Below are 15,857 nucleotides of genomic sequence, written 5' to 3'. Positions count from 1 at the left end.
GTGTGCCTTTTAGCATCTTTTTTAAATTTTTAGCAAAATTTTAGCACCTTGTCAGTTTGCCTTGTGATGAGATAGGTTGAAAATTGCTGCTGTAGTATGTTTTGTGGTAAAGGGATTATGGCCGGGTAAGTGATAGCAAATGCCTAACAGTGTGTCTGCATTCTACCAAAACACCCATAATTCTCTTCTTGTGGTCCTGGGCTGAGTCGATCCTGGCTGGTGGGCAGAAGGCAGGGGTTCACTGCAGCAAGTGCTCCAAGGGAGGGGCTTCTCTTCTGCTTCAGCAACACTTGAGTTGGGACCAATTGGTGGGTTGTTTGAATTGAGAGGTTCACTGTTGACAGACTGGTTGCTGCTCTGAGCTTCAGTTCTGTTATTCCTAGCTGATAGCAGGAGCCTGGCAAGAGATCCTCATGATGAATGTAACAAAGCCACTCTCAGAAATGATCTGAGCCTTTGCCAGAGCAGACTAATTGGAAATCCCCCCAAAAAGCCTTTAGAAAATGTGCTGAAGGTATTTTTGAGAAACTGGTGGCAGCCAGGTATAGGTATGTCCTGAGAGAGAGAAGTGCACCAAATTTAGAAATGAAGGCTGCCAAGCTTTATACCCCATGACTTGTCTGCCCTCTTGGGAAAATGGCTCACCCTTTTAATTTATGAAAATGAAAACAAGTTTACAACATATTTAAAGCAAAAAAAACCCCAAAACTAAAACAGAGCAAAAACATGCCTTTCATCAGGATTAACCACTAAAATTATTGCTTCCTATCCGTGTGCATGACTGTATTTATATCAGTTTCTATCTGAATTGATCAGATGTTCCTTAATTGAGAAAAGCATGCAGAATTTAAATATCTCAGCTGCCAGATTTTGCACCCCATGGCTTGGCTGCAGCTCATGTCTTGTCTTATAAAGGTCGTCTTCTCGGGAAACCAAATAGGGCGGCAACAAAAGACATCTGGCCAATATGTTGAGCAATAGATCATGGAGATGCTCCTCTTTCCCAAATTAAGATGTTTATGGACAAGAGAGCAGACCTTGCAAATGTTTTTGATCACAAAACTGGCACCAGTTGATGAGGATTTTTTTTATCTGGAGCATTTTCTGATCCACTTGAGATAAGAGTGACAGATGACATGATGGATGTTGTAGCCTTTGTGTGGAGAAGGTGACATGCATAATGCATACAGTCAGTTTGTTCCTTGTAGCTGTGTGTATTGTGTGAGAAGGATGTCCTGATTGTTGGAAGAGCAACAGCCTGTGAGCAGAGCCACCCTGTATATCAGGCTTTGGCAACCTAAGGCCTGTGGACTGAATCTTCTAAAGGTCAGCTAGCCTGTACCTCTGCCTCCTGCCAAATTTGCTGCATAGATGCTGGCAGACTTGCCTGCCCAGGCTCACAGAGTCCTTATGAGTGCCATAGGGATTCCACAGGCCTGGGCAGGTGGCTCTGCGATTCTCTGTCTGACCCCTAGCAAATTCAGCAGGATGCTTTGCCTCCCAAGCTAAATTCTGTGCTGTTGCTTCTGGGAACTTGACAACCTGGAAGTTTGGTGATGATGTCACATCCAGCCCCTTTGCTGAAAAGGTTATTGACTCCTGTTGTATATAGTCAGCAAGGATGTAACTGTTGGCAACCACCAGAAGTGGAATTGTAACCTGTTTTGGTTTTTTTGTAACCATCAGACATGGTTGAATGTGAGTTGCTCCATCCTACTTTGACTAGATCTCTCTCCAGCTTCTTTTTACCGTCTTGTTTCTTCTGCTTGTGTATCAGTGGCTGTAGTTCACTCTTTGTTACAATAGAGTTCTTGGCAAAACTCCCCTTTGTTGTGCATGGGACTGATGGATGCCCTCAGCTCTGCTAACACTGATACTTTTTGCTTTGCACAATTGCACGCTCTGATGTGCAGAGAGCTTTGGAACAAACCAGGAATACATGCGAAAATATCTATATTGATGCATGGGAGGCTCACAAATGCTCACCTGATGACACTGTAACCTTTTCATGCTTTGTCTGGCTGTGATGATATTTCCTACTTCAGCAACCATGCAAAGGTTTCCGTGCAGAAAGTATTTCATAGCCACCATCATCAGTTGAAAGGCTTAGGAGAGAGTAAACTGACACGAGATGAAATTTGTCAGTTCTGAATAAGTTATATGTCAACTGAACTGTCATAATGTGGTGGCTGTCAGAGTCGCAGCATGATGTTTGCAATGGCAAAGGACCCAGATTTGATGCTACCTGTACAGAATGGCTTCTGTCGGCATTCAAGAAGATTTGCTACCAGGATGTGGTGTGCATGCAAGCAAATAAGCTAGCGCCTGCCATTCTGAGCCCTGGATAAAAACAAGGGGTGGATGTGAAACTTTGGAAACTTGAAAACTGTGCTCATGACTATTGATGCCTTTCCCAAACCCTGCACAGAAGTAATTTGTGGGTGCAATAAAGGATGTGTCAGTGTGTTAAAAAACAAATATGAGCACTTTAAATTGCAGATGTGGTTGAGGAGTCTCATGTGTCAACAGAAATGAATTGAACTCGCAGAACAAAACTATGTTGGTTGAATTTCCAGCTTTTGCAAAGGAGCATCTTGCTTCCCCCAAGAAGACCTCCCGCCTGCTCATATCCAACGCTGGATACAGCCTGGGCCCAGAGGTATTACTGTGCCAGCTTTGGATAGAACTGGGTTGTAAACTATTTGATGCAAACTATGGCCCATTAAGAAAAGTAATTGATCGAGACCCACAAAATTGGCAAGATTTCTGTTCATCCTGCTTGGGAAAAGTGGCCACCACTGAAAATTAAAATAGTCCCACAGTTCAAGTATTAGTTTCCGTATCTGGAAAATATTGGTAGAAACACACAGAACTGTTCCTCTCTCAGGGTAAGAGAGTCAGACTCTCCCAGATTGTCATCGTGATGTGCACTCTTAATAGATCTTACAAGTACCTCTCTTGCCTGCTTAAAAGTTGCTTCAGACACATCAGCCTTATGTACCAGATGATCTTTGGAACAATGCTTGAATCACTGTGTGATATCTGCAAAAGTGACAGTTCAGTCCTGTTTGGACACTGCACTGATGGTGCAGAGACACCATTGCAACATTCATCATATCCTTAATCAAGGACTTTGACCACAGCATGTATTTGCTTATATGTGCCTTGAGCAGCTGAAGGTTTCAAAACATCAACAAATGATCAAAAGGGTTTTGTGATCTGTCCTTAAAACAGTCATCTTTTCAGACTGGATATTGTCAGCTTGATCCAGAAATGGAAGGAGCCTACAACAAACTTCAGGGCCCATTTCCCTGTGATAGCAGTGGGATAAATGTACCTATCAAAATCACCAATCCCTCTTTCAAACTACCACCAACTCTCTTCGGTGTAGGGACCTAGCCTACATCAGTAAATCTTTATATTGGGACCAAATAATGCTTTGGTCTAAAAGACATGCTTAAAACTGGAACCAACTTCTCTCTGATAAAACGTAGCTCTGCATATGTGAGTCTGATTATAACTGTGGGGAGCAGGGGACATATCCCCTCATGCTGTTTTCCACTGAAAATCATGTCCCTCCAAGCTGCTGTTTGTTGCATATTGTCACTGTGGGTCAAATCACAAAGAGCCACTATGGATCAAATCTATGGGTAGAGGGAATTTTTAATGGAAAATTGGCCCTGGAGAGCAAAATTTAAGTCCTCCCTTCCTATGCATCATGCTTCCAAACAGGATTTAGGCCCCAAGGTTGACTTTTTGGAAAGGAAGAAGCACTCCTGGTTTTAAACTAGCCTCTTAAACACTTACTTAGGTGAATGTATAGTTTGTAATGCCATTGCATTCAGCAATGTGTCAAAGGTAACCATGTAAACTGGTTGTAAACTGACAAGCTGGTAGCTGACTAGGAAAATGTATCCAGCCCTATTGAAAATGAAGCTGAGCTGCATGTGCGCATTTACTTTTGAGTAGGCAAACATACCTCATCTCTTCTCGAAGACCAGGTAAAGGGAATGCAAGTCTACCAGAATGGTCCTGATCCAATGAACTTGGAGCTTAACAAATGCTCCAGAAGGTAGCCCCTCCCTCAAATAGTAAAAATGATAAAAACAGAGGCTCGAGCAGCTGGTAGGGTGAAACTGTTTTTTTGTCTTGCAAAACTAGGAAGGTCCCAATAGTGTGTTATTTTAAAAAGTGGGTCTCTGTGCTAAAATGTTTGGAAACCACTGCTGTAGATGACTTTACTTAGTCTTAGCTGCCTTTAATTCCATCCAAATGTACTCTAAAAACTATTTTATAGAACAACTTATCATGTCCTCACTTGGAACCCTTGACTTTGGAGTGGGTGTTCTAACCTTTGAAGCATGAATCCTGTGTAAGAGACAAAGATTAACAATTCAACAGATGTTATTCACAAGAATTGGGGTATTTAAATGAATTTGCGGATGAGTGTTGGGAAACGTCTGGTATTTGCTGCTTTCCACAGGAAAGTCTGCACAGCGAGCGACCTTGTCCATGCCTAAATGAAAACTCATACCCAAATTCGACCCTCACTCCAGACCTGTCAGAGCCCAACTGCTACTTCCTCTGCCATTCCACCCCTCCAGCAGACATCCCTCTTTCCTGAACACTCAGTCCTGCAAGAAATTTGTGCTTCCTCTTTCCCTCACAGACCCATATCTAGAGCTCATTGCATCTCCCTTTAAGCATTTTGCTTAATCATTCTAAGTGGGAAGATATTTAATCAGAATTGTTTTTTAGTGTTTCCCAAAATTTATAATTGTTTTGCTGGGAAAATGTGGAAAAACAACTGGGGAATACAAACCTAAACTATGTATTCCTAGGTTTTTTTTTCAGTTTTTTTCCCCTGGGCATTTACTTCTTGAACCAAGGGACGTGTAATTAGGGGAGGCAGAGCCTCATCAGACCCAACAAGTTAAAAAAACAAAGCACAAGGACGGACACACACACACTCACATTCACTTAGTCACTCACTCACTCACTCTTCAATACACAGGGTAGCAGCAAATTTGCTGCAATCATGGCCAGTGAAATACAGGCAGGGTGCCTGTGTCAGCAATCGCTGGGGAAACAGCAGACAGAGTTAGGCTGCAGTCATGACTAACTTCCAATCAAAAAATGGGCAGGGCAGCTGACTGCCTATTAAAAAAGTAAAAAAGCAGGGGCCCCTACTTCATTAATTGCTGGGGAGGCAGCAGGCAGATTGCCTCTGTTCTATTCTAAGAAAGCCATGAAAAAAGCAGGGAGCCTGTGCTAATGGACCGGCTCTCAGTCTAAAGCACCAAGGGAGGCAGTTGTCCAGTTGCCTCAGGGAGCATGTCACTGAGTCAAGAGCTGAGTTGTCTTTTGTAAATTTACTGCTGGAGGTGTGTGTGCTTCAAGGTAGGTAAGATCCACTGAGATTGAGCTGGAGGGAGGGAGGGAGGCAGGGAGAAAGTGAGTACTCGTGTGGCTGTGCCTCCCTAGACCTCACCACACATTGCTGCTTGAACTTCACCATTCTGCCAAAGGATTCATTGTGGATTTTTCTGCTCTCATAGCCACCCTGTCAGACAGGTCACCCAGTCAGCTTCATAGTGTGAGGATGGGTGGGTTGGTGGGATTGATCTCTTTGATGTGAGGCTGTAGCTGTACCCTGTAGCTCTACTTGGGTTATGGATGAGCAGGAGGAGTAAAGGAACAGATGGTTGTGGATTTCAGAGAAGAAGAAGCTGTCACCCCAGGCCTTCATCTCCAATCTGTTCCCCACATCACTACATCTAGAGATTCTGTTCTCTTTGGCAAAGGATGCTCAGGTGTCCATTTTTGTCCGTTTCCGACACGTGTACCATGTTTGAGCTGATGCAAGGCCCTAGTGCCAGCTCGGAGGCTCTGTTCTTTGCCACAGTGATTCCTTCCCTTGTAGTCTTGCAGGACCCTGGTTTGCCTGCCCGATGAGCTCATGCTCTGCTGTGTTCTAGCATTGGCTGGACGCAGCTGGAACCAAGTGCAATGCCTTGAGTGTGTTATTGATCCTTTCTCTGTCTGTGAGGGAGACAGTGTGGGTGGAGTAGCTTCTGCAGAGCTGTGCTTTAGATCAAGCCTGATGGCTTTCTCTTTTTCCTTCCCCGTGGCTTATCTAAAAATAGCCATCCAGTTGTGGCATGCTTCCTGAAGGCTGTCATGGCCCCTTGGACTGAAATCCAGGCTCAGCCTTTTGGGTCAAATAACTGGAGGCCTTGGAAGGAAATTGTGTCTTGCTGTTTTTTGTTTTTTTTCCAAATAGCTATTTTAATTTTAGAATACCCAGAATTGTGCAATCCTTTCTTTAAAGGGACACCGCAGCAGTCAGTGTGTGTTAAATGAGCAATAGTATTTGCAGCTGGTTATAAAAATACACACTGACAAGATATTTGCAGCATGGGGGCAACCCCCGTGTTTAAGGCCAGAAGTAAACCAAGCAAGACAGAGGCAGTCTCCATCGTGACCTTTCTTGTGAGTCTGCCTGGGGCACTGTCGCAGACTTGGGGGGGGGGGGTTGGAATGCTCAGAGTTCTTGGTTCTTGAAGCCTAAAGCCCTCAAGGCCCCCCGTCCAGTAGTACTGCCACCACCCTGTATGTGCCAGTGCCTCAGTCCAGGGATACTGAGACCCTCTAGGCTTACCCTCTAGGCTTAATTCTATCCCTTGCAGGCACTAAGCGCTTTCTCCAATTAACGCTTCAGTCCTCAAGTTACTAGACCTCAATGAGCACTTGGTAGCTTGCTGAACGGCTAGGCAGGATTCTGAACCTTTGTCCCCAACAGACAATGAAACAGCTTAGTAAAAGGTATTTTAGTTTATTAAGTACTTATGCACATAAGTAAGGTTACATAAGGCAGCAAATGCTAGAGGCATAAACATCTAGAAAATGTATCAGCAATAAAATAATAAAGCTAGCTGGCTATCTCTATTAATCCCTATCTCTCACCTGGGTCAGTTACTCTTGTAGATCTTTTAGCTCCAGGGCTACCTATGAGGCCAGGTGCCCATGTTGGACAATGGAACTCAAAGCGCGTCTAGGATGTTGCACCCAAAACTCTGTCCAAGAAAGACACCACACCCCTTGGGCACTCATTATTATACGTCTCATGCCAATATTACTGAGGTGACTTCATACTTATTTAGACTGTCCAATCAGAAACTTTCTCGAATTTGGCCTGGTTGCTAGCCCTCCTAGTTCTTACCCCTCCCGACTGGAGATCCATAGGTGCATTCCATCACGCTTGATCTGGTGCCTCTCCTGTCTGCTAAGGTGTTAAACATTCCAATGGGTTGTAATTCTTGTTGTCTGTCCTTTCTGGCCAGCAAAGGAGAGACAACAATCTTTTTGTTTATTTACTCACATTCTTGCAGCTAGGAACTGCTAGCCACTTTTCAGTTACTGACTTAGTTTGGTACAGGCTTCTACTGTCCACCTAACATGTACATATTCATGAGAGGCACTTGGCCAGCTGCTCTTAAAGGCAGGTTGCTGAGTTTGAGGAAGCATGGGGTCTGATCCTGCTTGGAGAATTGCCTAGGAGGATATTTTCCCCCTTGGTTTTTAGTGCATAAGCTGTGGTGTGGCACATGGGGAAGAGTCCGGTAGAGGTCGACAAACATCTGCTCCTGCAGTCACTAGGAGGGGAGAGTTCAGTTGACTGAGTTCACTCTGCCAGTCATTGCTCTGCTTTGTAGAGCATTGGGGGAGGGGGGGCTTCTGACCTAGAAAGGATAACATGTGGCAGAGGGCCTGAGGTCTTTCTGGGAAAAGAATGGGATGTACAGGAAAGAATGGCAATGATGGAAGAATCAGGAGCCTGTCTGTTCCTCAAAATAGCCCCCTTTGCGTTTTGTGGTGAGCCACCCTGGGCTGTTGCTAGGCTCCTTTGCAAGCCCCGACTTCGTTCTGTCGGCCTGTTCGCACTGGTTGGTTGTGAAATCACTATTTTTGTTGAGTGTTTGCCACTGGTTCCTGACCAGATTGGTTCCTCGGGTCTGTGCCATTTCATTCTTCCTTGCCCACATTTTCCCCAGAATCTGTGTTTACAAAAGGTCTATATCGTAGTCTTTGTGGAGTTGCACGTTATGGAGTCTGTGCATGCGCAGAGCTGAGCTTGGCAGTGTCCAAGACGTTTTCTAGCATTCTGCCCTGGTGTTTGGGGGAGAATCCCATGCACAGCATGGGTGGAGCAACCTTCAGTTCTTTTTCAACTGCCACTGAAGCAGCATTGTGAGGAATGCTTTTCTTCCTATCTCTAACTTTTAAAAAATGCAAGTTTTAAACATTAATTTTACAAGAATTTATTAAAAATAAATTAAAAACAAATGGATAGTTAACCGTACCTTGTATAGCAAACAGACACTGGCATACCTAGAGGGGACCAAGGGGGACAAGTACTCCCAAGTGGCATGCCTGTGGGGGCACTACCAGCATCCACTACACCTGTGGCCACCCTTTTTAAGCTTTGTTTGCAAAGCAGAAGACATGGGCAGTGCTCATTTAGGCCATCTGCATCTTTTACTTTAAAAACATAGCAGAAAAAATGGGCAACCAATCGGAGCAGTACACAGTGACTCCAAACTTGCTGGAAGTAATTGTGGTGACTGTCATCACGTCACTGCAGTTACTTCCAGGTGAGGCTGGGGGGGACATCATGTGTACTTGTACCTCCTGGGCAGCAGAATGCCCAGGAATACCAGTGCAAGCAGAGTTGCTTTCAAGAAACATCACCCCCACACTGTCTCCTCTGCAGTGAACCTTGTCTTCTCTGCTTGGGAGAAAGCTCTGTTGCATTGCCCATTGAGGACATTCTCTGGACAGGTAAGGAAGAACAGGGAGCATCACCTCAAACCTGCGCTCTGGCGGACAACCTCACTCCCACAATGACCATCAAATCTGTGCCGCCTCTGCTGCCCATCAACTTCCTTGAAGCAGATGGGAGAGGTGGTGTGGTGTGTCCCCTGCCCCATTTTTCTTAACCTTTGGACATATCGAATCCCCACAAGCTTCTCGTGCTTGTTCAGCAGCCTCAAAGCTGTTGTGCCATCCTCCTGCAGTAGCCCTTGTCTGAAAATGTAATTCCCAAACAGCTGTGTGCTTGGAAGTATGTTAGGTCCTCTCTAGGTTTGGACTAACCATACTTTCTACTGAGAGTGGTTTCCGTTCAGCAATTGGGCAGCCAAACCTGCCTGTTTAGGTGAAGGAATGGGATGGCCTGGTGGGTTCCTCTCATCCAGTCATGTAACCCTCTGACATAATCAAACCCAGGTAGCTGCTGAACCTGCACAGAAGCTGCTGAGGAGTTAGGAGTGCCTTGGCAACTTTTCACTTCCATATTTTTTGTTGCCACTTCAGGTTGGCCTTGCCAAGTCTGCTGTTGGAGTGGGTGATGGCTGCTTCCTTTGCTGTTGCATTCCTACCACCACCACCACATGTTCACCCTTTCCATCTCCAAACATGGAACTGTGGAGGGAAGCAAGGGGTTTTCTCTACCCTTGTGCAAGTGGTGTGGAGGTGCAGAGGAAGATTGTAATGACTACAGTTTTTAGTTTGTCTACCAAAGCTGACCTGGCATGGACAGCTGACTTACCTTATAGTGCCCTTGGAGGGATCTAATGCACTTGAAGCACTTTATGGACTGCTTAAGTGATGTACTGTGAACAGCAACATGCTCCATGCGTTTACCAAAAGCCCCAGTGAGCAGTCTGTGACTTGTGGCTGCTGAGAGTTCTGCATTGTGCACAATGGGAGTTTTAAAGTTTTCAGCGGCCAGCAGATTTGCCTCTGTGTTCAAGTTCACGCTTGCTGTAGCTTTAGTGAAAAACTTGCATGTGGATCGTGTCCTGCTCAGAAACCATGAAAGAGAGAGGGTGGGGTCCGGAAATGTGCTACTGACTTTTCAGACCCGTGATTTTGTGTTAGATGAGAAGGTCTAGGTTGTGACCTTGCAATGCTTGGCCAACAATTCTGAATGAGCAGATCAGCTGTCTTGTCATGTGAAGACAAGGAGACAGAGGGTGTGCAAGCAAGTGGCTGGCTAGGGAATGCAGTGAATCTCATCCCTAGAATGCCTGCAGATGTAGTGTAGGACCAAAAGGCCCCCTCTCCTTGCATTTCAGTGTGATGGGTTTACCCCCTCAAGTTCTACATCGCTTGAAACTCTTTAGAATGGGCTAGATTTATAGAAGCCGTCTGAGGTCCGAGTGAAGTACGGAACCCTCCCCAGGTATTGCATCTCATCCTATCAAACTGTTTAAGTTGTATAGGGTTGGGACAAGGGAGGGAGAGAGAAGAGGAGGAGGGGAGATGATCCTGGTCCTTGCAGCGTCAAACGCCCTGACTTATGCCCCTCCTGCAGCATTCCAGCCTGCTAAAACAAGGTAGTTGTGTTCTCTGGAGGAGAGGTCAGGGAGGAGGCAGATGTCAGAGTTAGCCACTCCTGCTAATCTGAGCTCGCTTGCAAAATAGGCTTCAGGGATTAGGCATGCAGAGCAGGGAGATAAGAGCCAGAAGTGACCACTCTGGCCTGGTGGTTCCATTTCCCAGTCTAGTGTTTGAACTTAGCACCCCTAGATGAGGGGCATGGCTCCCAATGTTCGGCCATGGGGAAGGCTGGTGTGCTTCAGGGGTTGACCCTAGAGCTTTCTTGCCAGCTGCTTCTTCTATATGTGTGTTTGCATGTTTCTTTGGAGCAGGGACAATTGTCTGAAGGAGCTGTGTAGGTAGTGAGTATCAAGAAACATGCAAGATCTTCATTTTTCCCCCTCATACACCTATTATACCTGCATAACAAAAAAAAGAATCCTAAAGGGATATGAAGCATCCCTGCAAAGACTGAGCACTGTACTGTGGGGGCCTCATTTTCTGGGAGGAGCTACAATTTTCCATGGAGGATTGTTGGACGTGAAGTTGGAGTCGTTTACTGGAATTCTCCCAAGCTTTTTTTAACAGGCTTTAGTCCCTGCGCAACAGTCTTTTAAAAAAAAAATTGATGTTGATTTCTTGCCTGTGTACTGTTGGTTGAAAATTAAGCACACACATGCCCTCAATTCTTCTCTGGCCTGCAACAGAAAAGGGAAGCCTCTATCCCATGCCCAGTGGTGTTGTTTTCTGGAGCTCCCGTCTAGTTAACAAAATTTTTTTGGTCATGTTTGCTTCGATGAGTTCTCCAGCTGCCGTTCAGTCCCCCGTGCTCCAAGAAGGAAGCATCCCAGGATCTCATGCAGCATTCCAGTGATCTTGCTGGACACCTCTTGGATCCTGTGTGGCTGCTTCATAGGTTCCTCTGTAAATAGTGCTGCCCCCAAGCAACTTTTCTTGGATTGGTTGTGTGGTCTGGTGCCCAGAACCACTGGCCTGGGCTTGTTAGTTCTGTGCTGATGGGGCAGTCAAGGAAAAGTGCATTCTGTCTGCTCCTCCCTTAGTGGACCTTCTGTTCCCACTGGAGCATGGCTGCTGTGGCAAGCAGCAGGGACGTGAGAGGTGCAGGGGTCAGCGGAAGGGCAGGCAAAGGCTCATCCCACCCACCTCTGCAATTTGAATTGCGCTGTTGCAGCCACTTTCTAGGAAACCTCCAGAGCTGCTCTGAGCAATTCTTCGAAGACAAGGTGACATTCTGACTTGCCCACGCACGAGCTGAAGCGGCTGAGCCACCCCATTGTGATGATGGGCATCGCCATATGTGTGCTCACAGACAATCTGGCATGTTCTATATCTGTGAAGCTGTATCAGTGTAAATTAATTAGTTTGGCAGTGTTTTGATGACACCTCCTCTTGCCTTCCCAGTTTTCTGACTCATGTAAATAGCAAAGAGGATTTGATGGTTGCATTTTACTAGGCCAGAGTGAGCAAGCTGCCTGTCAGTGGAAGGCGCTTGAACTGGAGAAGTGTGTTAAAAAGATCTGGAGGGGAAGGGCTGGATCTCTAGGTAGCCTGCTGCCAGTTTCCACAGTGTAATTCTGCAGATTCGGAGAACAGTGTGTGGAAGTTAAGAGAGTCTGAGGTGCCGGAAGGAGCGACACGGCATCACAACTTCATATTATGCTGGTGATGGAGCCAGTGGCGTAGCTGGAGGGGGGCGGAGCATTCAGCCTGGCAGGGAGCCTCAGCAAGTCAGGCAAGCGGCTCCTCTCTTTGGAGCTCTGTATGGCTCAGTTTTGCTCCCCCTGCCAGGAATGGCTCCGAAGGGAGCAGCCACTTGCCCACCTCGCTGATGCTCCCTGCCAGGCTGAGTGCCCTGCCTCCTTCCATCTACGCCACTGGATGGAGCTTCGTAGAAGGAACGTTATATGTCCTGCTCCCCATCTTCAGCACATGGGGTGCCCTTGACTAACTTAGGCATCCATCTATGGACATGTTCCTTGAAGCAAGCCCCATTACTCTCAGGAACCCATTACAAGGGAACTTACTTCTGAGTAGACATGCTTGGGCTGTGACATGTTTATTAATTATTAACAGTATTTATATACCGCTTTTCAACTAAAAGTTCACAAAGCGGTTTACAGAGAAAAATCAAATAACTAAATGGCTCCCTGTCCCAAAAGGGCTCACAAACTAAAAAGATGCAAATGAATACCAGCAGACAGCCACTAGAACAGACAGTGCTGGGGTGAGGTGGGCCAGTTACTCTCCCCCTGCTAAAAAAGGAGCACCCACTTGAAAAAGTGCCTCTTACCCAATTAACAGGGGTTAGTGAATGAGAGTGAAGGGGTGAAGGGGTTTAGTGAATGAGACGGTCTTTTCAGTGTGGAGCTCTGGTGTGTTCCCGGCCTTAATTTACCAAACATTTGTGGTTGGCCATGACTGAATAGTTTGGGTATGGGTGCAACACGCTGAGGGCAGAAGAGCCAGAAGTTCTGGGGAGAGATCCTTTCAGCCTGTCTCTTTGATGTCCTCACATATGAGAGTGGATGTGTGAGACCTTCAGATTTCCCTTGGGCAAGGAGCTAAGAGGCTGGACTGTCAATTCCTGTGAATTCCGTCTGCTTTTAAACAGCTTGTTCTGTCCCCCATGAGAGAGTCACAATTAGAAATGAGGAACCAACACGGTGCATCCCATGTAAATAGATCCAGGTCACCAGGAGATGGCTTTTGGTCATTGTCACTTCCAGTTCTGTGGTCATGGGAGACTCGTTTGAGCACAGAACCTCAGCCTCTCCTTTATGACTGTGATTTTTACCATGATGGATGGGAGGAACCTGCTTGAGGTTGCAGGCACACAAACATTTGGAGTTGAGAGGCTTCTCATTAAATGGACACTTGGATGGTCCAAGGCCCATTTCAGGTTTAAAATCCCATGGTTTAAAATCCAGGGCCTCGCTTGGCTCCATTTACAACTTTACATCAAACTGGAAACTAGGAACCAACTTCAGGAGCCTTGACTCAAAAGAACGGTTGGGACATGCCTGTCATGTGTTCAGCGTGCCTTTTGAGATGTTTCAGAGAGGCTTCTGTGGGAACAGGGAGGAAGCAAAAAGTTTGAGAGCCCTAATTGATAGCTTTCCAAAGCGAAACTCTTCACCAAGGGCTGGAAAGAATTAAAGGGGCTTCTTGGAGTGCTTAATACTGCAGATTTAGGGTGTAGGGGCAGCGGAGCTCTTCACGCTGGCTGCATAAAGCAGACACACCATTTATGAGGCTAGGGAGGGCATTGGGTGCCAGGGAGGGGTCCACTTGCATGCGGACTTAATGCTCACCTTGCTTATCTCAGCTTTCTGGGGTTTTCCTTGATAGCCATGTTCAGCTTATCTGAGATGTGAAGTGTCTGGGCAGAACAACAAATCTGTGCACATGTCAGGAAACCGGTGTCGTGAGTGCCTCCCTACCACCCCACTTGCTTGTTTGACCCACACAAATAGAGAAGAGGCTGGTGCTGGTGTACATCTTCGTTGCAAAGAAGAGATGGAGGGTGAAGGAAGAGAGAGTCTCTTTCCTGGGTTCAGAATCATACCAAGCATTTAAGGATGAGCTTGTGTGCCTACTCCATAGGTAGGCTTTTCCCTCCATAGAGAGGGTTTGAAGGGATACGAGAGTTGGGGAACCTGTTTTTGTGTTTATTACTGTGAGTACCTGCCCCACCTTCTGCCTTTTTGCCAGCAAAGAGACAGGTTTTGTAGGTTTTGTTATAGGATTGTATTTTACTTGTCTTCTTCATGACTTGGTGATTTAGCTTCCAGACCTGAAAGTAAACCTGCTGAGAGAGCAGTGATGTAAGGTGCTGTTTTGGGGTTTTGTAAGTTGGTATAAGTTAGTGAGCATACTTCACCTAGGTAGCTAAAGCTTCATAGGAGGTCTTTCCATGGTCCAGTCATCAGTATGTTCTCCATACTGTTTAACTGACTTCCTTTGTTAACCCATTCTGAAAGACCCTTTTGAGATATTGGCTTTGATGTGACAGCCTAACAATTAAGATGTCTCCTTGGTTTGTCAAGTTCCTTGAGCTTCCAGCATTGGTTTTTGTTTGCTGTGCTAGAGCTCTCTGTTGCCTGGCAGTTCTCTAGGAAGTCATGCATTTTTTTTCCATGCCTCCCCACCTTTCAAGACAAAGCATCATTAACTTGCAAATATCTCCTTTCCTTCCCCAGAGAAGGATGGATGCCTAGAGGTGGTTGTGTCGAACAGTGCACGTTCTAGTTTCTGGTCAGAATGATATTGGCAGGAGGAGCAAAGCTCCTCTGGCAGATCAGAACAATTCACAGTATTTTCTAAAAGGGGTAACTTCCTCTTGTTTGCTCTTCCAGGTGCCAAAGGCATGGAGTGCTCTCCCTCAACTCCAACCATGAACTCCTACTTCTATAAGTTCATGATCAACCTACTCAGAAGGTTCAGCAGTGAGCGGAAACTCCTGGAGATCCGGGGAGCCTTTATCATCAGGTTTGCCAGGCCACCTTTTTCTCCTTAACCGCTCTGCATTGTTCTATACATGGCTTCTGTGCCTCTCCAGGTTCTGCTTGGGGAATGTTCAGGAGCTGGCAATCCTTCTCCTTCCCCTTCCCTCAAGAGGAATCACTGTGGCTCATGCACAAGCCTGAAGGGATGTGGAGGCCACCTTTCTGCTCCGCACTCCCAACTGGCATGTTCACAGCAGCTGAACTGCTAGTGTTAGCCGCTCTTCAAGGCAGAGGCTCTTTTTCCAGAATTGCACAATGTTTTTTTTCCCCCCTCAAGGGTAGGTGGGCATGGTCCCTTTGTTCTCCAACTATTTCTTTCTTTCTCTTTCCTTTGCATGCATAAGCTGGGTCCTATTGAGGAGTGCAGTAAGTGCAAGGGTCAATTTCCATCAATTGATAGATGCAACTCTTGCCCTGTTTACCAGCAGAGGGGCACACACACACACATGAGGGCAGCTTCTATTCCCTCTGTCTGTCTGTGTTTTGCACTGCTTTCACCCTCCTTGTGGGGAAAGGTACTGGTGGTTTTCTGTGTGGATTCAGGGCTTGGTTTCTCATTCACCATTTATCTTTCAAGCTGATTTGTGCACTGGGATGATCTGGGCAGTCGCATCTGCCCAGATATCCTGTTCTGTAACCGGCTGGGACACTGGGCAATAGATGCAACTGCCCAGAGTGTGCCTGTGCACAGATCAGCTTGCGAGATAAGCAGCAATGCGGCAGAGCAGTAAGCGCTGTTTTTCAGGACACAGTGATCTCCAGTTTGCAGGTGACTGAGCTAGATTATTCTGTGGTGCACCCAAGTGCCTGTGAGGAATTTAGGAAGAACTACATGAGGAAGAATATGAAATTATGATCCAGAGATCTTTTAGGTTCTGTAGATCTTAGCAAATCATAATCTATCACTCAGCATATCCAGTTTGTTGGAACAATTGTTGACTGTCTGTG

The 15,857-nt window shown here is 46.1% G+C and overlaps 1 protein-coding gene across 2 annotated transcripts in view; it reads left to right on the top strand.

Annotated features, from left to right (window-relative positions):
• Positions 1–15,857, top strand: part of VAC14 (VAC14 component of PIKFYVE complex) — a 110,357-nt gene that overhangs the window by 42,599 nt on the left and 51,901 nt on the right. For both annotated transcript variants that reach the window (XM_066637646.1, XM_066637647.1), the window contains one exon: positions 14,760–14,892. In XM_066637646.1, the coding sequence (XP_066493743.1) occupies positions 14,760–14,892 (133 nt within the window). The remainder of the gene's footprint in view (positions 1–14,759; positions 14,893–15,857) is intronic.

This window comes from Tiliqua scincoides, chromosome 9, assembly GCF_035046505.1.
Source record: "Tiliqua scincoides isolate rTilSci1 chromosome 9, rTilSci1.hap2, whole genome shotgun sequence".
NCBI classification, from domain to species: domain Eukaryota; kingdom Metazoa; phylum Chordata; class Lepidosauria; order Squamata; family Scincidae; genus Tiliqua; species Tiliqua scincoides.
The sequence above is the reverse complement of the archived record's forward strand: the minus strand, read 5'-3'. Positions and strand labels throughout refer to the sequence as shown.